Raw genomic sequence first — 22,331 nt, 5'->3', positions numbered from 1 at the left:
CTTCTTTGACAGCTGACTGTAGTTTTTATATCTTTCTGCCAACCAGTGTTAGTGTTATTCCTTCTGGGAAACATTTATAAACTTGAAAACTCGTGATTTGGCCAAACACATCATCGAGATCCTGCCCTGATGTCTTTTCTGAGAACCGATTGGTCAATAGGTGATGACCAATTGTCAGGGTTTCTGGGTCTTTGACCCAGTATTCTTAGTTCATGTTCACTGTTTATATTCTGTCTGCTTCACCTCCTGTTTTATTGTGTTAGCCTTGGTCCATGTGCATTATGTTCCGTCCTCTTCCCGTTTATCATTAGGTCATTATGTTCAGCTGTGTACTCACCAGGTTCTAATCTCTCATCACTCAGCCTGTGTATTTATGTCCCTCAGTTCAACCAGTCCAATGTCGTGTCATTGATGTTATTGTGATGTTGTTCTCGCCGCTGTTAGGTTGTCCTCTGTTCAGTTCCGTCAGGTCAGCCGGTCAGATGTCAGTCAGTCTTTCATTCATCCATTCAGTCAGTCGTCCAGCCGGCCAGCCGTTTCCTACTTCTGTTCTGTTTGTTCACTCCGTTGACAATAAAACACCAATCTTCACCTACCTGTGAGTCCAGCGTTTGGGTCCTCCTTCTTTCGTCCACGACCTCATCCTGACACCAATCAGCCAATTCATATTTTTTTTCTACAGGGCTGATCTAACAAACAGGAAATATTGTAGATGTTATGATTAGTAAAAATGTTCATTAATTCATCTTCTTAACTAAAGGATCTCTTGTTTAGTTGAAATAATGCCATCTGTCAAGTTTTATGTGGACAACAATTCTCCTTAACTAATAGCATTGACTGAATCACAGGTTTACCTGGATACCTGTATTTGTAATTCTATGCTTCTGTTCGGTGTTCCACTTATTGTATGGGTAGGCAGGTTGTGTGCGTATGTATGTGTGTGGACGTCAAGCACCTGAAGGCCTGATGGGTTTGGTCCTGCTAGAGGATTTGCCACGCCTGAAGCTCCACACACACCTGCTGCTGATCAGGCTCGTCGGGGGAGCTATTTAAGAGACCGATGGAGCTCCCACCGATGTGGAATCATTGCATGAGACTCCACATTAGTCTTCAGCTTAGTAAAGTTAGTGTGTGTGTGTGTGTGTGTGTGTGTGTGTGTATGCCCGCAGTTGTAAAGTGTCCTGATGTCTGCTTCTGTTGTTTCCCCAGGAGAAGTGTGGAGTGCCAGACAGCAGCCAGCATGAGGAGTGCTGAGACACGGACTTTTCAGGGAAAGACAAAACACGGGAGCCAGGGGAGAGCACGGGGATTTATTGTTGTTTTTTCCATACACTGTAAATAAACGCACTGTTTACACACAGAGCTCAGCGCCTGGGTCCTCCTTCCCTACATCCCCACGGTTTGCCCCGGCGTCTACAAGGAAATGATGTTCGCGCCGCCGGCGCTCCTCACCGCAGCCGGATTCCCGTGCATCTCAAGAGCCGGCTGTGGTGAGTAATAAAGAGAATATTTTGTTTTCCTCACCATCTTTGTCTGTGTCTGCAGTGGATGATGATGTAGCTGACGCTGCTTTTAGCCAGCCGTTAGCGCAGGCAGCATTACCTCAGTCAGAGGTCTCCACTCCACTCGCGGCTTCACCATCTTCCGTGGCTGTACCACCGCTCTCTCATCTGCCTGCAGCCACCTTTCTGCCATCCTCTTCACCACCTGCTACGTAGTGGTTCGCAGTAATGAGGGTTCTAAACTTGGGGCGTCACAGCGCCCCTTTTATAACATCGTACAAACTCAACAGTTCTTTGTCCAACCTGGGCTGTTGCTGAACAGAGAAGACTTTCACAAATACAAATACGAGGGTTTCTACAGACAAAAATATGGTTGTGCTATGGGCTCCCCCGTGTCACCTATTGTAGCCAACTTTTACATGGAGGAAGTGGAAAGAAAGGCTCTTGGTTCCTTTAAAGGGAGAGTACCCAGCCACTGGTACAGATATGTAGACGACACCTGAGTCAAAATCAAGACGCAAGAAGTGGAATCCTTCACTGCGCACATTAACGCTGTGGATAAAAACATCAAGTTCACCAGGGAAGACACAAAGGATAACTGTTTGCCTTTCCTGGACTGCGCCGTGCACATTGAAGAGAATGGCAACCTCAACATTGAAGTTTACCAGAAGCCCACACACACGGACCAGTACCTCATCTTTGACTCCCATCACCCTCTGGAACACAAACTTGGAGTAATTAGGACCCTACACCACCGGGCAGAACATGTTCCCTCTAAGCCTGAAGGAAAAAAGAAGGAACACACACATGTAAAGGAAGCACTCAAAACGTGTGATTATCCTAATTGGACATTTATAAAGTCAGCAAAGAGGCACAGAAAAGAAGATCAGACACCAGCGAGGGAGGATAAGAAGGACAGACGCAACAACATTGTCATCCCCTATGTAGCCGGTGTATCAGAGAAACTCAGGAGAGTTTTCTCCAAGCACGACATCCCGGTGCATTTCAGACCCACCAACACGCTCAGACAAAAACTGGTTCACCCGAAAGACAAAACGCCAAAACACAAACTTAACAACGTGGTGTATGCTGTACAGTGCAGCGAGGAATGGCCAGACCTCTACATTGGAGAGACCAAACAGCCACTTCACAAACGCATGGCACAACACAGAAGAGCCACCTCCACAGGACAAGACTCAGCAGTCCATCTGCATCTTAAGGATAAAGGACACTCTTTCGAGGATGCCAATGTTCACATTTTGGACAGAGAGGACAGATGGTTTGAAAGAGGAGTGAAAGAAGCCATTTACGTCCACTGTGAGCGACCATCTTTGAACAGAGGCGGGGGTTTACGACACCAACTCTCTGCCATCTATAATCCAGTTTTGAGATCCCTCCTCAGACGCTTTAACACCCACTCACATCCTGGGCCATCTGACCTCAGGAAATCACATGATAAGGTGGGGCCAGGTTTCACAATGAGCTCACCCGAAACCCTGGCTGATTGGGACCCACACCCACTGTCACACCTTGGCTCATGTGATTAGAGGATCATCAGGGGTCCTTTTGTCCCTCTGTGGGGGTTCACTCAAACTAGGTTTAAATCTGGGACTCTCCACCATTTGACCTTAGAACTGAAGAAGCTTCTCGGATGAGAGGTGAAACGTCTTCAAGCAACTCAAAGAAGTCCAGACGCTTTTCTTTCCAAGCTCCTTAGACTACGATGACCTGGATGACTGAGAACCTTCACAGACGACTTCCACAATCTTTTCCCAGGTCAGCACCTGGCCCTCCTATGTTTTATCCTTCTGAGCATTTCCCATAACATCAGCTATGTGTAACAGAAAACATGGCTGATGAACAGTGTTGGTCAAGTGACTTGAAAAAAAGTAATCAGTAACTAATTACTGATTACTTCCCCAAAAAAGTAATCCTGTTACTTTACTGATTACTTATTTTCAAAAGTAATTAGTTACTTATTTACTTTTTAAAACACGATTTACAACCTGAATAGGTAATAAAGCGATAGATCTTTCAGCCCAATTCTACTGTTTCTGCATAATGTTCCATAATAATAATAATAATCTGCAACATGGCAAAAAACTGTGGTCAAGCTTAGGGCTGTTCGATATAACGATATATATCGGATGACGATATAAAAACGTCTATCGTTTCATTTTACACTATCGTTTGTTTCGTGGTGTCGCAAAATAACCTGCTTACGGCAATATGTTTTCATCGTTTTGATGGTCACTGTAGTGGCTATATTCATTTCTTAAAGTTCTCTCTTTCTCTTATATTTAACATAACCACACTACAGACATACAAGCATTTGTTTTTATGCGTTGTCGTTAGCAACAACGAATGTAAAACCACGGCGTGTCCGCTTGTTCCACATAAACCTTTCACAATAAAGCTCAAGATCCTGTTGAGAAAGATGCAGCGTATTTACGGATGAGAAGCAAAAAAGAGCCGCCAGGTTCTAAAAAATAAACTTTAGACTCAAATGTTAGAACAGGCTTTTCCCTGCAGCACGCCGTGTAATAAATACTACAAAGAAAACAGCGGCAGTTACAACCCATGTCTAAAAATGTATAGTTGTATACAAATATATACATTTAAAAAAAAAAAAAAAAAAAAAAAAAAATTATATATATATATATATATATATATATATATATATATATATATATATATATATATATATATATATATATCGATCGTTATCGGACGATATATGTCTTAATTTTGGTCATATCGCACAGCCCAAGTCAAGCTATTTATTACTGCATGCAACAGTTACACAGCAGATTTGCATTGACTGATCAGAAATATTTATTATGGTGATGATAGACATCAGTTATATTCACAAGAAAAGGAAAACTATCACTCACCAGTTACTGTGATAAGGGTAACCCAAGAGAATGGATGGATGAAAAATAACAACAATTATTATCACTATCATAATCTTCCCAACAAAAACTCCATCTCACCAGAAGCAGAAGTATCTGTGCTATAGTAAGGTCTCCTCTAGGTGCAGCTGTTAAGTTTCTTCTTTTTTTTTTTTTTTTTTCTTATGGCGTAATAAAGAAATCCAAAACGTAATTTTGCCACTTGCAACAATTTTGGTCACCACAGATTGGTCAAGGGGGAAAAAAGAAATATAAGATTATTTTTAAAGTCACTGGAATTATGAAAACTGCTGGAAAAATGTTCATGTATTACCATTTTTAATTTGTCTCTATGGTCACGCGCAGCGTCGATTGTCCACCAGAGGGTGCTGCTGAACCTGCAGCGTCACAGCTTCTCACAGCCGTCAGTACAAGTGTTAAAATCCAACACTGTTCCTGCTTCCCTGTTTATCGATAGTTTGATGAACACAAACAGTTTCTTTTCTTTTTTTCACTCACCACCAGGCCAGACAAAGGAAGTAAAAAATTTATTGTTGCTCTCAGTCAAACTTTGTTCCTCCCCATTAATCTTTTGTTTTTTCATCATGTGTCCTGTTGTCTTTAAAGTCGTATTTCTGCCCCTGTAATCAACTTAGTGGAATAAACAGGGAAAGTCTCATTTAATACCTCCAACCCCTCCGCTACACTTGGAGGGGTTGGAGTAGCGTTTGTCTTGGTTTTTTCTAAAAAATCTGACATTGATTAATGACTCTGACAGAAATTGTGTACAGATGATGGTAAAAACAGTATATACAGATATAAACACTGTGTTTTAAGAAGCTTTTGTTGGAGATTCATTTATAAAGTATTTCTAGTTTTGTAGCTTGAGTAAAGCAATCAGCTTGATTTGATATGATTTTGATTTTTGACTTCTGCTTTCTATCTTTTCATTTAAGGAATCATCTGAAATTATATATGTCGTAACATTTGTTTATATGTAGTTTGTGTAATATTAACTATAAATTGTCCTCATTTGTTTTGCATCTAACCATCTTGCAGAGGAAATCACCACCTTTTACTTTTATTGATTAGACTGAGCTGATCTAATTTCATAAACTGAGTGGAGTGGGAAGTTGTCTCTGCACATCTACCTGATTTATTGCAACACTTCACTTCTTCATTACTTCTCTGTTTCTTTGTATATGTGGTAGCTGTTTGTCACATGTGTGTACTTAGATTTGGAGAAGATAGGAATGTGGTTGCTAAGGTGTTGCTATGTGCACTGATGTCACACAGGTGAAGGGTGTGTTGTACCAAACAGGATGACACACGGATGTGTGGGTTAATTTGATCTGTGGCTCTGTGTGTCACGGGCTGCGATGGCAGACCATGGAGTGGCAGTGAAAGTAGGGCCCAAAACGCGAGACTCTTAGCGAAGGACAGTGGATTTATTTACAGGAGGTGAAAAACACACAACTATATACAAAATCCCAGCACTGTGGTCCCGTGGTGATTCTCCCTGAATCCCACACAGTGCAGATGTCCGTAAAAGAGAAAGGTGGCGACTCCAAAAAAAACTCCAATTCCCACACCGTGACTTAGAAGCACACTCCGCTCCAGATTCCTGGTAACACAAAAAAACAGAAGGTTAGCAGGGGATCTATTTCCTCAGAGGTTACGCAAAAGCTCACGGCAGTACTGACGAGTTCTGACTCAAGGATCCAGCGTCGGCCTCAGCTCAGCTGCAGTCTTAAATGCCGTTCCCTTGACGAGCGTAATCTGATGCAGCTGGCAGAGGACGACGAGCGGCAGGTGTGGCTGTCTCTGGAGCAGAAACACTTCCGGGTTCGCAGTCTCCTCAGCGAACCCACACCTCCGGAAGCTCACATGGAGACACATGGAGAAACCAAAACAACACACGGAAAACATAAACATAAACATACACTGAAAATACATGAGCCCTGGGTCCCTAGACCCAGGCCATGACACTGTGGTACAGAGGCCACTTTATACACAGACTTTAAACTTGCTATATTTTATTGTTTGATTTCTTAACTATTTTTAACTTTTTTAATTGTATTAAGTGGAATAAATATTCAATATGTCCCTATTGATACCACTTTTTTATGTCCGATACCGATATCATAAATTTGGATATCTGCCGATACCGATATGAATCCAATATAGATATAGTTTTTTTTAAATATATTGCTGCATTTTGTACTAGTTCATACTCAAGTTTAAATAAACAGCAACACTAAAGCTATTCTGTTATACCTGTATGTAAAAAAATACACTGCACCCAAAATATTTCATAGTTCAGCAAAACTGATCAATCTAATAAACTTAAACCTACTCAATCCTTCCTATTCTGGTATTTTAAAGAGAACTTAGCAGAAATATTAAGTAACCTAACTAATAGGGTTGCAAACTCCCAACAAAAAAAAATAGGGAACCACCCCCCACCCTCCACCTCATGATGCTTAATTGACGTAATCAACTTTAATTTGATGCAGGTTGGAAAAAAAATGCACAGAAATAAATTATTTTTCAAGAATAATTAAATAGATTCAACATCATTCTTCAACAGAATTGCAGACTGCACAGATGGTATCTTCCCAAAGTAAAAAGTACTATAGCTTACTAGGGTATATATATTAGACTTAATAGTTACTATATACAGCAATGGACTTCTTTACATCTTACATCAGATTAAAACTTTGGGTGTAAGATTCAGATAATTATTTATTAAAAGCTCGACATTTTAAATGAGAATAAGAAAGAAAAGTATGTCTTTGTGCCCCCTTTTCCCTGTTAATGCCCTATCGGCCCCCCTGGCTAAACTTTGCTAGATCCGCCCCTGCACAGTTACCAGCCGTCAGCTACGTAGAAAAGGATCCTGGTGGAGAAAGTAATATTAAATAAATTGTAACAACAGCTTATCAAGCTTAAACGTGCTGCTGTTGTTCAGCCGCTGGTTTCCTCTTTCTGGTGCAAAGTGGACCAAAAACAAACAAGAGAGACGGACTCGCGACAGAAAAGTCGATCAGCTGATCATTAAGCAGTTTCACGATTGAATTAGCAGTAGGAGAGGGAGGGAGAGAGAGAGAAGAGGCAGTTGCTCCATATATCGGTTGTTAAGCTTAACGTGGGAATTCAGAGATGAACTTACACACTTGCTTTACTTCTCTCTGGGATCACTTCCTCGGAGATGAAATGCCGCTCTATGATGTGAGCACACTGCTCTGACGTGCTACGGTTATGGGCTGTATTAGCAGATTTCTTTTTCTCCATGATGTATTAATCACGTATGTAATCATATCACATTAGTTATAATAATTTCATATTTTCACTTAGTTGTATGCATGTTCACTACAGAGGGGCCTTGTGCTCTACACACAGTGAGACCATTGTATTGAAGACATTAAACGATAGTGAGAGTCAAGGATGAGTTGGACTGAGGGTATAGTTATATATACATATATATATATATATATATATATATATATATATATATATATATATATATATATATATATATATATTAGGAGAAAAGGAAAAAGAGGTGTGATATACTGTTCGGAATGATTCAATATTTCGCGTGTCTGTTTGAGACATTGCTATTGTTCTAAATAAAGTTTATTACAAAAAGAAAATCACACCTTTTGGTCCTACAGCGCAGCGTAAACACACGTCACTACAACGCGATTTTTTTCTGAGAAAACCAAGGTGTGGAGTTTGAACGGGTAGCTGAAAAACAAATATTTTATCTTTATTTAAACCTTAAATTAAATCTCATGTAGTCAGTTTTAAAACTCTGGTTTGTTATTAACTGAAAATACCGACAGACTCAAACTTTTAGAACAAACTAAGGGTTAGATCGTCAAAAACAGAAAACACGGAAATGTCTGCGTCGCTCTGCTCGACTTTGCTGTTTGTCGGTGTCTTCGTGTTTGTCGGTGTCTTCGTGTTTGTCTCTGCAGGTGAGGTTTATAAACCAAACGGTGTTTCCCTCTGAGATAAAGAGGAATAAACTTCAGTCTGGTTTACATGTTACTTCCCAAACATTTAGTTTCAGAGCGTCTGTTTACATGTAGTTTCATATTGAATCAGTTTGTGTGTAAATGTCATGAGGTTCGAAGAAGTGAATTTACCCGCTTGGTCAGCGGTGCAGTTTCCAGCACAGAGACAAAAAAGTGTAATGTGTTGTAGTTTCAGGAGTCAGCATACAGCCAGAGGCCGATCTACAGAGGTGGAGTGGCATGTGCCACCTTAAAATGATCTCTTACCACCTCTAGTGCCTAGATTATTTTAGGGTGGCACATGCCACCGCAGCAATTTCCTAATGTTGTAAATCTGCTCAACATTTGGCAATAAAGCCCTTTCTGATTCTGATTCTCTGTAGATCTGTCCCAATGGTTGTATAAAATAAAAAAATGTCAGAATCATTGTTTACATTTCAAGGCATTCTACAGATAATATGTGTAAAGAAATACCTGTATTAAAAAGCTTTTTGTTCAGTCTATACAAACAGCTGTAGCTCCATAAAGGCAGCATGCAGAGACTCACAGTGTCTTATAATGAGAGGCTGCTTTCTCTCACACATTATGTTCACTTTCACTTATTTCACTGTATAACTGTTTATATACTGTCATCCACAGTAATGTACTCATTTATTCTAGATGCAGCAACCCTTCAACCCTCTGAGTTTCCGACTTAAAATTAAACTAACTTTGACTGTCATACTGTCATAATATAAGATTTGGGAGCTTTAACAAAAAAAGCACTACTCAAATTCTATGCAGCAAAAAATAAGTAAATTTTTATAGGTAAATAAAAATAAAATAACAGCACAATTGACTGTATGAAGACATCTTGTTAATATAGAGTGATGAAGGTTGTAACTGACTTAGAACTGAAGAAGCTTCTCGGATGAGAGGTGAAACGTCTTCAAGCAACTCAAAGAAGTCCAGACGCTTTTCTTTCCAAGCTCCTTAGACTACGATGACCTGGATGACTGAGAACCTTCACAGACGACTTCCACAATCTTTTCCCAGGTCAGCACCTGGCCCTCCTATGTTTTATCCTTCTGAGCATTTCCCATAACATCAGCTATGTGTAACAGAAAACATGGCTGATGAACAGTGTTGGTCAAGTGACTTGAAAAAAAGTAATCAGTAACTAATTACTGATTACTTCCCCAAAAAAGTAATCCTGTTACTTTACTGATTACTTATTTTCAAAAGTAATTAGTTACTTATTTACTTTTTAAAACACGATTTACAACCTGAATAGGTAATAAAGCGATAGATCTTTCAGCCCAATTCTACTGTTTCTGCATAATGTTCCATAATAATAATAATAATCTGCAACATGGCAAAAAACTGTGGTCAAGCTTAGGGCTGTTCGATATAACGATATATATCGGATGACGATATAAAAACGTCTATCGTTTCATTTTACACTATCGTTTGTTTCGTGGTGTCGCAAAATAACCTGCTTACGGCAATATGTTTTCATCGTTTTGATGGTCACTGTAGTGGCTATATTCATTTCTTAAAGTTCTCTCTTTCTCTTATATTTAACATAACCACACTACAGACATACAAGCATTTGTTTTTATGCGTTGTCGTTAGCAACAACGAATGTAAAACCACGGCGTGTCCGCTTGTTCCACATAAACCTTTCACAATAAAGCTCAAGATCCTGTTGAGAAAGATGCAGCGTATTTACGGATGAGAAGCAAAAAAGAGCCGCCAGGTTCTAAAAAATAAACTTTAGACTCAAATGTTAGAACAGGCTTTTCCCTGCAGCACGCCGTGTAATAAATACTACAAAGAAAACAGCGGCAGTTACAACCCATGTCTAAAAATGTATAGTTGTATACAAATATATACATTTAAAAAAAAAAAAAAAAAAAAAAAAAATTATATATATATATATATATATATATATATATATATATATATATATATATATATATATATATATATATCGATCGTTATCGGACGATATATGTCTTAATTTTGGTCATATCGCACAGCCCAAGTCAAGCTATTTATTACTGCATGCAACAGTTACACAGCAGATTTGCATTGACTGATCAGAAATATTTATTATGGTGATGATAGACATCAGTTATATTCACAAGAAAAGGAAAACTATCACTCACCAGTTACTGTGATAAGGGTAACCCAAGAGAATGGATGGATGAAAAATAACAACAATTATTATCACTATCATAATCTTCCCAACAAAAACTCCATCTCACCAGAAGCAGAAGTATCTGTGCTATAGTAAGGTCTCCTCTAGGTGCAGCTGTTAAGTTTCTTCTTTTTTTTTTTTTTTTTTCTTATGGCGTAATAAAGAAATCCAAAACGTAATTTTGCCACTTGCAACAATTTTGGTCACCACAGATTGGTCAAGGGGGAAAAAAGAAATATAAGATTATTTTTAAAGTCACTGGAATTATGAAAACTGCTGGAAAAATGTTCATGTATTACCATTTTTAATTTGTCTCTATGGTCACGCGCAGCGTCGATTGTCCACCAGAGGGTGCTGCTGAACCTGCAGCGTCACAGCTTCTCACAGCCGTCAGTACAAGTGTTAAAATCCAACACTGTTCCTGCTTCCCTGTTTATCGATAGTTTGATGAACACAAACAGTTTCTTTTCTTTTTTTCACTCACCACCAGGCCAGACAAAGGAAGTAAAAAATTTATTGTTGCTCTCAGTCAAACTTTGTTCCTCCCCATTAATCTTTTGTTTTTTCATCATGTGTCCTGTTGTCTTTAAAGTCGTATTTCTGCCCCTGTAATCAACTTAGTGGAATAAACAGGGAAAGTCTCATTTAATACCTCCAACCCCTCCGCTACACTTGGAGGGGTTGGAGTAGCGTTTGTCTTGGTTTTTTCTAAAAAATCTGACATTGATTAATGACTCTGACAGAAATTGTGTACAGATGATGGTAAAAACAGTATATACAGATATAAACACTGTGTTTTAAGAAGCTTTTGTTGGAGATTCATTTATAAAGTATTTCTAGTTTTGTAGCTTGAGTAAAGCAATCAGCTTGATTTGATATGATTTTGATTTTTGACTTCTGCTTTCTATCTTTTCATTTAAGGAATCATTTGAAATTATATATGTCGTAACATTTGTTTATATGTAGTTTGTGTAATATTAACTATAAATTGTCCTCATTTGTTTTGCATCTAACCATCTTGCAGAGGAAATCACCACCTTTTACTTTTATTGATTAGACTGAGCTGATCTAATTTCATAAACTGAGTGGAGTGGGAAGTTGTCTCTGCACATCTACCTGATTTATTGCAACACTTCACTTCTTCATTACTTCTCTGTTTCTTTGTATATGTGGTAGCTGTTTGTCACATGTGTGTACTTAGATTTGGAGAAGATAGGAATGTGGTTGCTAAGGTGTTGCTATGTGCACTGATGTCACACAGGTGAAGGGTGTGTTGTACCAAACAGGATGACACACGAATGTGTGGGTTAATTTGATCTGTGGCTCTGTGTGTCACGGGCTGCGATGGCAGACCATGGAGTGGCAGTGAAAGTAGGGCCCAAAACGCGAGACTCTTAGCGAAGGACAGTGGATTTATTTACAGGAGGTGAAAAACACACAACTATATACAAAATCCCAGCACTGTGGTCCCGTGGTGATTCTCCCTGAATCCCACACAGTGCAGATGTCCGTAAAAGAGAAAGGTGGCGACTCCAAAAAAAACTCCAATTCCCACACCGTGACTTAGAAGCACACTCCGCTCCAGATTCCTGGTAACACAAAAAAACAGAAGGTTAGCAGGGGATCTATTTCCTCGGAGGTTACGCAAAAGCTCACGGCAGTACTGACGAGTTCTGACTCAAGGATCCAGCGTCGGCCTCAGCTCAGCTGCAGTCTTAAATGCCGTTCCCTTGACGAGCGTAATCTGCTGCAGCTGGCAGAGGACGACGAGCGGCAGGTGTGGCTGTCTCTGGAGCAGAAACACTTCCGGGTTCGCAGTCTCCTCAGCGAACCCACACCTCCGGAAGCTCACATGGAGACACATGGAGAAACCAAAACAACACACGGAAAACATAAACATAAACATACACTGAAAATACATGAGCCCTGGGTCCCTAGACCCAGGCCATGACACTGTGGTACAGAGGCCACTTTATACACAGACTTTAAACTTGCTATATTTTATTGTTTGATTTCTTAACTATTTTTAACTTTTTTAATTGTATTAAGTGGAATAAATATTCAATATGTCCCTATTGATACCACTTTTTTATGTCCGATACCGATATCATAAATTTGGATATCTGCCGATACCGATATGAATCCAATATAGATATAGTTTTTGTTTTATATCTTGCTGCATTTTGTACTAGTTCATACTCAAGTTTAAATAAACAGCAACACTAAAGCTATTCTGTTATACCTGTATGTAAAAAAATACACTGCACCCAAAATATTTCATAGTTCAGCAAAACTGATCAATCTAATAAACTTAAACCTACTCAATCCTTCCTATTCTGGTATTTTAAAGAGAACTTAGCAGAAATATTAAGTAACCTAACTAATAGGGTTGCAAACTCCCAACAAAAAAAAATAGGGAACCACCCCCCACCCTCCACCTCATGATGCTTAATTGACGTAATCAACCTTAATTTGATGCAGGTTGGAAAAAAAATGCACAGAAATAAATTATTTTTCAAGAATAATTAAATAGATTCAACATCTTTCTTCAACAGAATTGCAGACTGCACAGATGGTACCTTCCCAAAGGAAAAAGTACTATAGCTTACTAGGGTATATATATATTAGACTTAATAGTTACTATATACAGCAATGGACTTCTTTACATCTTACATCAGATTAAAACTTTGGGTGTAAGATTCAGATAATTATTTATTAAAAGCTCGACATTTTAAATGAGAATAAGAAAGAAAAGTCTGTCTTTGTGCCCCCTTTTCCCTGTTAATGCCCTATCGGCCCCCCTGGCTAAACTTTGCTAGATCCGCCCCTGCACAGTTACCAGCCGTCAGCTACGTAGAAAAAGATCCTGGTGGAGAAAGTAATATTAAATAAATTGTAACAACAGCTTATCAAGCTTAAACGTGCTGCTGTTGTTCAGCCGCTGGTTTGCTCTTTCTGGTGCAAAGTGGGCCAAAAACAAACAAGAGAGACGGACTCGCGACAGAAAAGTCGATCAGCTGATCATTAAGCAGTTTCACGATTGAATTAGCAGTAGGAGAGGGAGGGAGAGAGAGAGAAGAGGCAGTTGCTCCATATATCGGTTGTTAAGCTTAACGTGGGAATTCAGAGATGAACTTACACACTTGCTTTACTTCTCTCTGGGATCACTTCCTCGGAGATGAAATGCCGCTCTATGATGTGAGCACACTGCTCTGACGTGCTACGGTTATGGGCTGTATTAGCAGATTTCTTTTTCTCCATGATGTATTAATCACGTATGTAATCATATCACATTAGTTATAATAATTTCATATTTTCACTTAGTTGTATGCATGTTCACTACAGAGGGGCCTTGTGCTCTACACACAGTGAGACCATTGTATTGAAGACATTAAACGATAGTGAGAGTCAAGGATGAGTTGGACTGAGGGTATATATATATATATATATATATATATATATATATATATATATATATGTTAGGAGAAAAGGAAAAAGAGGTGTGATATACTGTTCGGAATGATTCAATATTTCGCGTGTCTGTTTGAGACATTGCTATTGTTCTAAATAAAGTTTATTACAAAAAGAAAATCACACCTTTTGGTCCTACAGCGCAGCGTAAACACACGTCACTACAACGCGATTTTTTTCTGAGAAAACCAAGGTGTGGAGTTTGAACGGGTAGCTGAAAAACAAATATTTTATCTTTATTTAAACCTTAAATTAAATCTCATGTAGTCAGTTTTAAAACTCTGGTTTTGTTATTAACTGAAAATACCGACAGACTCAAACTTTTAGAACAAACTAAGGGTTAGATCGTCAAAAACAGAAAACACGGAAATGTCTGCGTCGCTCTGCTCGACTTTGCTGTTTGTCGGTGTCTTCGTGTTTGTCTCTGCAGGTGAGGTTTATAAACCAAACAGTGTTTCGCTCTGAGATAAAGAGGAATAAACATCAGTCTGGTTTACATGTTACTTCCCAAACATTTAGTTTCAGAGCGTCTGTTTACATGTAGTTTCATATTGAATCAGTTTGTGTGTAAATGTCATGAGGTTCGAAGAAGTGAATTTACCCGCTTGGTCAGCGGTGCAGTTTTCAGCACAGAGACAAAAAAGTGTAATGTGTTGTAGTTTCAGGAGTCAGCATACAGCCAGAGGCCGATCTACAGAGGTGGAGTGGCATGTGCCACCTTAAAATGATCTCTTACCACCTCTAGTGCCTAGATTATTTTAGGGTGGCACATGCCACCGCAGCAATTTCCTAATGTTTTAAATCTGCTCAACATTTGGCAATAAAGCCCTTTCTGATTCTGATTCTCTGTAGATCTGTCCCAATGTCCCAATGGTTGTATAAAATAAAAAAATGTCAGAATCATTGTTTACATTTCAAGGCATTCTACAGATAATATGTGTAAAGAAATACCTGTATTAAAAAGCTTTTTGTTCAGTCTATACAAACAGCTGTAGCTCCATAAAGGCAGCATGCAGAGACTCACAGTGTCTTATAATGAGAGGCTGCTTTCTCTCACACATTATGTTCACTTTCACTTATTTCACTGTATAACTGTTTATATACTGTCATCCACAGTAATGTACTCATTTATTCTAGATGCAGCAACCCTTCAACCCTCTGAGTTTCCGACTTAAAATTAAACTAACTTTGACTGTCATACTGTCATAATATAAGATTTGGGAGCTTTAACAAAAAAAGCACTACTCAAATTCTATGCAGCAAAAAATAAGTAAATTTTTATAGGTAAATAAAAATAAAATAACAGCACAATTGACTGTATGAAGACATCTTGTTAATATAGAGTGATGAAGGTTGTAACTGACTTTTGTGTCAGTAGGAATAGATTAAGGTCAGATCTCTGTAGGGTGGGGTGCAGTGGTACTGTGTGATATTAACAGCATTTACTGTCATAATGATCATGTGTGTACTTTAGCATCAACAAAAGATTTTTTTTATTCTTTTTTTATGTATATCGTGCACGGATGTACTATAATTTAATATGTGCATACACTCCTCACTCCATCTGGCTGCCAAAGTAGTGATCAGTTGCACTTTGACCTTTAACCTCTCTGCTCTGTGTCGTTTCCTCTTTCAGACCAAAAAATCATCACAGCTGAGTCTGGACAGAACGTCACTCTGCCATGTCGAGCTCCAAATAACAACATCATCTTAGGTGTAGAGTGGAACAGAGCTGACCTGGAGACACAATATGTGCTTTTTTACCGAGATAACCTGTTTGATCCAGATGAACAGCATCCATCTTCTAAGGACCGGGTGGGTCTGCAGGACAGACAGATGAAGGATGGAGACGTGTCTTTGATTCTGAAGAATGTGACGATTAATGACACTGGAACATACGAGTGTCGTGTCAAGACAGAAAAAAAATGTAGAGAGAATCAATCAAATGTAATCAAAGAACCAATTTTAAATGAAAACGCATTCAGCAGCATCACACTGATTGTCGTACCTCCAGGTGAGTGAGTAGAGTTGAGTGTGTGTGTGATCAGAGGTGAAGCTGCTTCCTGGTTGTTGATGTTTGTTTCTAAAGATGTTGTTGATGAGACTTTGTAGAAAGCAGCTGGTCTGAGTGATGTGATCAGAGTGCAGTAGATAATGTCTGACAGCAGTTTGAAGAGGAAATGGATTCTGTTCTGTTCTTCACTCATCACCTACCTGACAGCTGACACCTCACACCTGTTTCTCACCTGCAGGTCAGACAGGAGGAGACACAGAGGATGGAGGGAAGGAGGATGGAGGGAAGGAGGATGGAGGGAAGGAGGATGGATCTGTTGGAATGATCGTTGGCCTGACAGTACCTGCTCTGCTTCTTTTTACTGGTGTTGTTGGTTTTTTGATCTACAGAAAACATAAACGACAGAGTCAGGGTCCATACTAGCCTCCTGAGTAACTGCAGCATATTTGAAATGTCTTTAGTGTTTTTGATGATGATGATGTTTGGTAAGAGAAGCATCACTACACTACATCAGTAAAATGCAGAATGGAGTTCAACTGCCCAGTATGCAAATTTAAAAAAGAAATACAAGCAGGTTGAGAACCAGGAGCTGCTGATCTGTCAACCTGAGACTGGCAGAGATTTATTAAAATAGACACTTTCTTTAATATCACTGAGACTGAAATTCTAGCTTTTTTTTTTTTTAATTCAGTAGGTTAATAGCACAATATGCTGTGTATTATTTGTTTAAAATGTTAAAGCCTACACTGTTTTAGTAAGTGTAAGAATATATTAGGCTTAAGGTATTTTGTAAATTTGTAAATAATAATAATACTTAGCAGTAATAGTAGTAGAAAAGTACCCCGCAGCATCTCCACCACTGGTTTTATATTTTGCTAAGAAATTTGGAGTGCTGATCTACAGAAAACATAACAAAAACAACCGAGTCAGGTTTCATTCATATTAAATGGAGCATATTTTTAGATAACAGTGAAGCAAATAATTAGGAGAAAGTAAAACCGCCCAAAGACAAAAGAGATTGAGCTGCTGATCTTTCAGCCTGAGACTGGCAACAATTAAAAAAATAACACAGATATTCTTTAAAATCTGTGGGTTTAGACTCTACATGATGACGTCCTGCAAGAATAAACATTCATTTTATTCTCTAGGTTAATAAGATAAGATGCTGCCTATTAGATCAAGTTTAAGATTTTACGCCTACAACATTTTACATGTAATTTATTTCAACCTTTGAGCAGGTTTTTGTAAAACTATACATAATAATAATTGTTAGTTTTTAGCAGTAGTAAGATTACACTCTTACATCCTAAACCAAGTTTTATTTCATTATATTTTGCTATGAAAAGTGGAAGTAGGTGCAGCGATATACTGAAACAAGCACACATGTAGAGTTTGTACAGTTCTAATAAGCTGAAAGTCTGTATTTCGTATGACTGCCTTTATTCTTCAGCACAGCCTGAACTCGCTCAGGCAGCTTTCCTGTATTTCAGTAGTCTTCAGGAATAGTTCTCCAGGATATTCAAAGCTTTTCTTTGGATGTTTCTGCCTTTTGTTCTCTGCTAAGATGATCCCACACTCCTTAATTAATGTTGCGCTCTGGGCTCTGGGGAGGCCGATGCATGAGTCATAGTTTTCCACTGTGTGTTTTTCTCTCCAGTTGTGCTTTTACTACATGGTCGATGGATATGGTTTAGATTTACTGCAAATGCAGTTTGTTTGGGATCATTGTTATGCTGAGTAATGAATTTAACTTCAGTCAAATTCTTTCTTAATCGTGGATCAAATTCTAATATACTGTAAACTCAGAGATTAAGCGGGTGTTAAAGACAGGGTGATTAGTTTATGTAAAATGTAGTTTGTTGTTCTGGTTTATGTGCTGAAAATGGTTTTATTTGTGTATGTGTTAGACTTGTACATAGTTAAACATATATGGATCAAATAATGTTGAATCCTGGAATGGAAGCAATGAAATTTGAAATAAGGGGGTGGGAACAGGAAAAGTGTAAATTTCATCCTACTCCTTTTCGAGCACACATATTCTGTAGACATAGATATTTACATATTTACATGACAAGTTTCTTTTGTTTCTCTTGTTATTTCAATTATATTTGCATGTATGAAATAAAATGATATCTATCTATAATCTTGTGTTTATTGAATCATAATTCCATCATTTTTAACAAGATCTCCAACACTACTGCCTGAAATGCAGCTTCAAACCTTGACAGACTCTCCATCCTGTTTTACAAGAGGTGTAGAGATGAATATTTAAACCAAAACTTTCAAATGTGGATTGTGATTAGACTTCAGCACGCAGTAAATGAATCGTCTGAAGGTCCAGATGCATCTCTTGTCCTCTGTCAGGTCTTTGCTGGGTTTGGGGCGATGGTGGCTCAAGAGTTGGGAGTTCGCCTTTAAATGGGAAGGTTGCTGGTTCGAGCCCTGGCTCGGACAGTCTTGGTCGTTGTGTCCTTGGGCAAGACACTTCACCTGTTGCCTACTGGTGGTGGTCAGAGGTGGCGCCAGTGTTCGGCAGCCTCGCCTCTGTCAGTGCGCCCCAGGGTGGCTGTGGCTACAATGTAGCTTGTCATCACCAGTGTGTGTGAATGGGTGGATGACTGGATGTGTAAAGTGCTTTTGGGGTCCTTAGGGACTAGAAAAGCGCTATACAAATACAGACCATTTACCATTTTGTTTCTAGTTCTTAAGGACATGACTTTCAGAAACTGGCCTGCTGCATCTTCTTTTGTCCTCCTCTTGTTCAGTTTCCACAGTAATTTTAAGGACGCACTTCACATGATGCCAAGATATACCAAGTTTTTGGGGATTCAATTGTCTAGTGCAAATATATTACTTTATATCTATGCAACTGTGCTGTTTCTGGAAATAAATTGTGTGTTTTTGTGACTGGTACTAATAACAAAGTGCCCAAGTTGTCTGTTGTGTTTAGACACACACTGGTTCAGCCGTGGAGCTGCTTAAATGATTCATAGGTCACTGTTAAGTGTCTTTGCAAACACAGAAAAAAATATCTTTGAAATTGTTCAAGTAAGAAGAATTGGACTGAAAATGAGTGAAGATTTTTTGTGACAATCAAACAAATTCTCATATAGAGATCAGCTGTTACAGAGTAATTACAGGCACAGAACACAAACACTGTGAAGCTCTGTGGATTATAGACGATGGATCATTAGTTGTATAATGTCCGGGATCACTTTGCTACCTGTAATTAAGTCATTATGAAATCAAACCAGAGAAAGAAATATTTTCTAAGTAGCTGCAGAGTCAGATGTTGCCTCTCTTATTACTAAAGTTTAAACCTTTCATTCTGTTTGTTTCTTTGAATATGTCAAACGTCATTTACATATTGTTTATTTATTTTTTATGTGTGTTTGCTTGTTTATTGTTAATAAAGCTTTGCAAACATCGTTACTAAATATTTTAGTCTTCATTGAATGTCTATGTTGCTTTTTCTGAGCTGTTGAACCTGCGGATGCAGATTTTGTCTGAGCTGGAATCAGACAATAAAGAAAAATAAAATAAAAATAAAACCACTGATTTCTCAGGAAGAGCAAACGTTACCAAGAATAACATTCAAATAATCCTTTAGGTTTTTTGTTCTCAATGAACCTGAAACAAGCCATCCTTAAGATTCGAACACCGAAAAAAAACATCTGATAAATTGCTAAAATATTAGGCGTTGCAAAATCTATCATACTGAGAAGGAAAGGTGAGGAGGTAGGTGTGTTGATATCCAAATCTACCATAAAGTGAAGACTGCATGGAAGTAAATAAAAAGGCTTCACTGAAAGTGAAAGTGGTGAAACCACTCACAAGCCTCAAGAACAGAATGGCTAAATTGGACTTTGCTAAAAAAAAAAACAGAAAAAAAAACATGAAAAAAGCAAAGTTCTGGAAAGACATTCTTTGAACAGATGAAACCAAGGTCAACCTCTATGATGGTAAGAAAAAGTATGGGGAAGGTGTGAAACAGTTAATGATCCAAAGCAAACCACATCAACTGTAAGACACGGCTGAGGCTGAGGGTTGGGCGTACACGGCTGTCAGTGGCACTGGGACTCTAGTGTTTACTGATGTGACACAGGACAGAAGCAGCTGTATGAATTCTGAGGTGTTCAGAGACATGCTGTCTGCTCAAATCCTTCTAAATCCAGTCACTTCGATTGGGCGGTGTTTCATAATACAGATGGATAATACAGTCAAAGCAACCCAGGAGTTTATTAAAGCAAAGAAGTGGAATATTCTTGAATGTTCAAGTCAGTCACCTTAACCCAACTGAGCGTTTCACTTGTTGAAGACTACATTTCAGACAGAAAGTCACACAAACAAACAGCAACTGAAATTGTACAGTAAAGGTTTGGGAAAGCATTAAAAGGGAGGAAACACAGCATCTGGTGTCATCCAGGAATTCAAGACTTCATTGTCAGCAAAGGATTTTCAACTAAGTATTAGAAATTAACATTTTATTTTAAGTTATTTAATTCGTCCAATTACTTTTGAGATCCTAAAATCAAAGGATTGTGTTCAAAAGTGCTTGATTTTCTCACATTTTTATGCAATCTTTCTGCTAAGCCAAGTGAATTAAAGCTGAAAGTCTGCATTTCAACTTCACCTAAGTTGTACTGTATAAAGAAATTAAGATGGAGGATTGCTGACTGAGTCAAAATCTGCTTTGACGTTTCTGTGAATAAATTCAAGTAATGTTCCTCCCCTAATGCTTTACTCTATGATTGACTCTGTTTTTTAAAAAACAACATAAATCTTTTAACTGGGGAAACAAAAAACAAGTCAAACAGTGAAAGAGGATTTTCAGTGTTAGGTTTGACCTTTGACCTTGTGAAAAGACAACATTGAAAGTCCATCCCACTGCCTCAGGTTCATCAGACCATCCCTGCCCTTATGAGTGTTAGTTGGCTTGAAGTTGAGACTTTTAGCTGCTTAAAAATAATTTTAAAAATTAAAAAGGATTAAAAAGAGATAAAAGAAACTTTATGGAAAACACAAAACCCTCACTCACAGGTACATACCTGTACGCCCATCCCCCGGACACCAAGAACCACCAATGCACCAACGATGGAGGGCACAAGCCACCAGCAGGGAGTGTGGTCGGGGGACATAGGCCCCCACACACGGTGGGCCCTGAGATGTTCCCAGACAGGTGGAGTCTAAGACCCGACCTGACACATAGACAAACAGGCACACACAGATACAAACATGCATTCCCACCCTCATGCACACATATACAAATACTCACGCAATGTGGAAACAAACAGAAATGGACACTGTGCACACACTCACACTCCCCAAATATCCTCTATAGCCCAGGTCCAGGTACCTTCGTCCCCAGAGGAGCAATCCGCCCCTAGACCCAGGATATGTTACCGTTTTTCCCTGGGGTGGAGTCGAGCAGACCGCCCCTGGTCCTGCAGCAGCAGAGAGGCCAAGCATCCCAGACCACGACCAGACAGCCAACTTTTCCTCCCAGCCCCCCGCCCCGATCATCTACTAGAACAGGTCATCTTGGTGGCTTGGGTGGCTGTAGCTCAGGTGGCAGAGCAGGTCAGCCACTAATCAGAAGGTCGGTGGTTCGATCCCAGGCTGCCTCCTGGCTGCATGCCACATATCCTTGGTCAAGATACTAACCCCATGTTTGCCTACTGGTGGTGGTCAGAGGGCCCGGTGGCGCCAGTGTCCGGCAGCCTCGCCTCTGTCAGTGCGCCCCAGGGCAGCTGTGGCTACAATGTAGCTTGCCATCGCCAGTGTGTGTGTGTGTGTGAATGTGTGTGTGTGAATGTGTGTGTGAATGTGTGTGTGTGTGTGTGTGTGTGAATGTGTGTGTGTGTGTGAATGGGTGAATGTAGTGTGAAGCGCTTTGGGGTCCTTAGGGACTAGAAAAGCGCTATACAAATGCAGGCCATTTACCATTTACCATCTACTAATCACAAGGTTGGTGGTTTGATCCCTGCCTGTGCCTGTATCCTTGGGCAAGATACCAACCCCAAGTTCAGTTCCACCCTTAAATAAAAACCACTGCAGAAAAAAAGCACCTAAATGTATGTTGATGACACAAGTTGTATAAAGCAGTCTGAATGCTCAAGTAGAAAACACTATATAAGAACCATTTACTAGAGTTGGTCATTACTCAGAATTGCAACATTAATGCAGAACTTGAAACAGAAACATATAAAGTCAGGTTACAGCCTGACTGCTCATCACTGCTTCTCTTAC

The 22,331-nt window shown here is 39.2% G+C and overlaps 2 protein-coding genes across 2 annotated transcripts in view; both read left to right on the top strand.

Moving 5' to 3' along the window:
- LOC105940466 (uncharacterized) overlaps positions 1–22,331 on the top strand; it is a 111,301-nt gene that overhangs the window by 51,129 nt on the left and 37,841 nt on the right. The window lies entirely within an intron of this gene.
- Positions 14,256–18,189, top strand: LOC143419328 (coxsackievirus and adenovirus receptor-like). Its single transcript, XM_076885642.1, has 3 exons — positions 14,256–14,498; positions 15,705–16,082; positions 16,321–18,189. Exons 1-3 carry the CDS (start codon positions 14,438–14,440, stop codon positions 16,503–16,505), a joined length of 624 nt encoding a protein of 207 aa, XP_076741757.1. The 5' UTR covers positions 14,256–14,437; the 3' UTR covers positions 16,506–18,189.

This window comes from Maylandia zebra, linkage group LG7 (assembly GCF_041146795.1).
Source record: "Maylandia zebra isolate NMK-2024a linkage group LG7, Mzebra_GT3a, whole genome shotgun sequence".
NCBI classification, from domain to species: domain Eukaryota; kingdom Metazoa; phylum Chordata; class Actinopteri; order Cichliformes; family Cichlidae; genus Maylandia; species Maylandia zebra.
The sequence above is the reverse complement of the archived record's forward strand: the minus strand, read 5'-3'. Positions and strand labels throughout refer to the sequence as shown.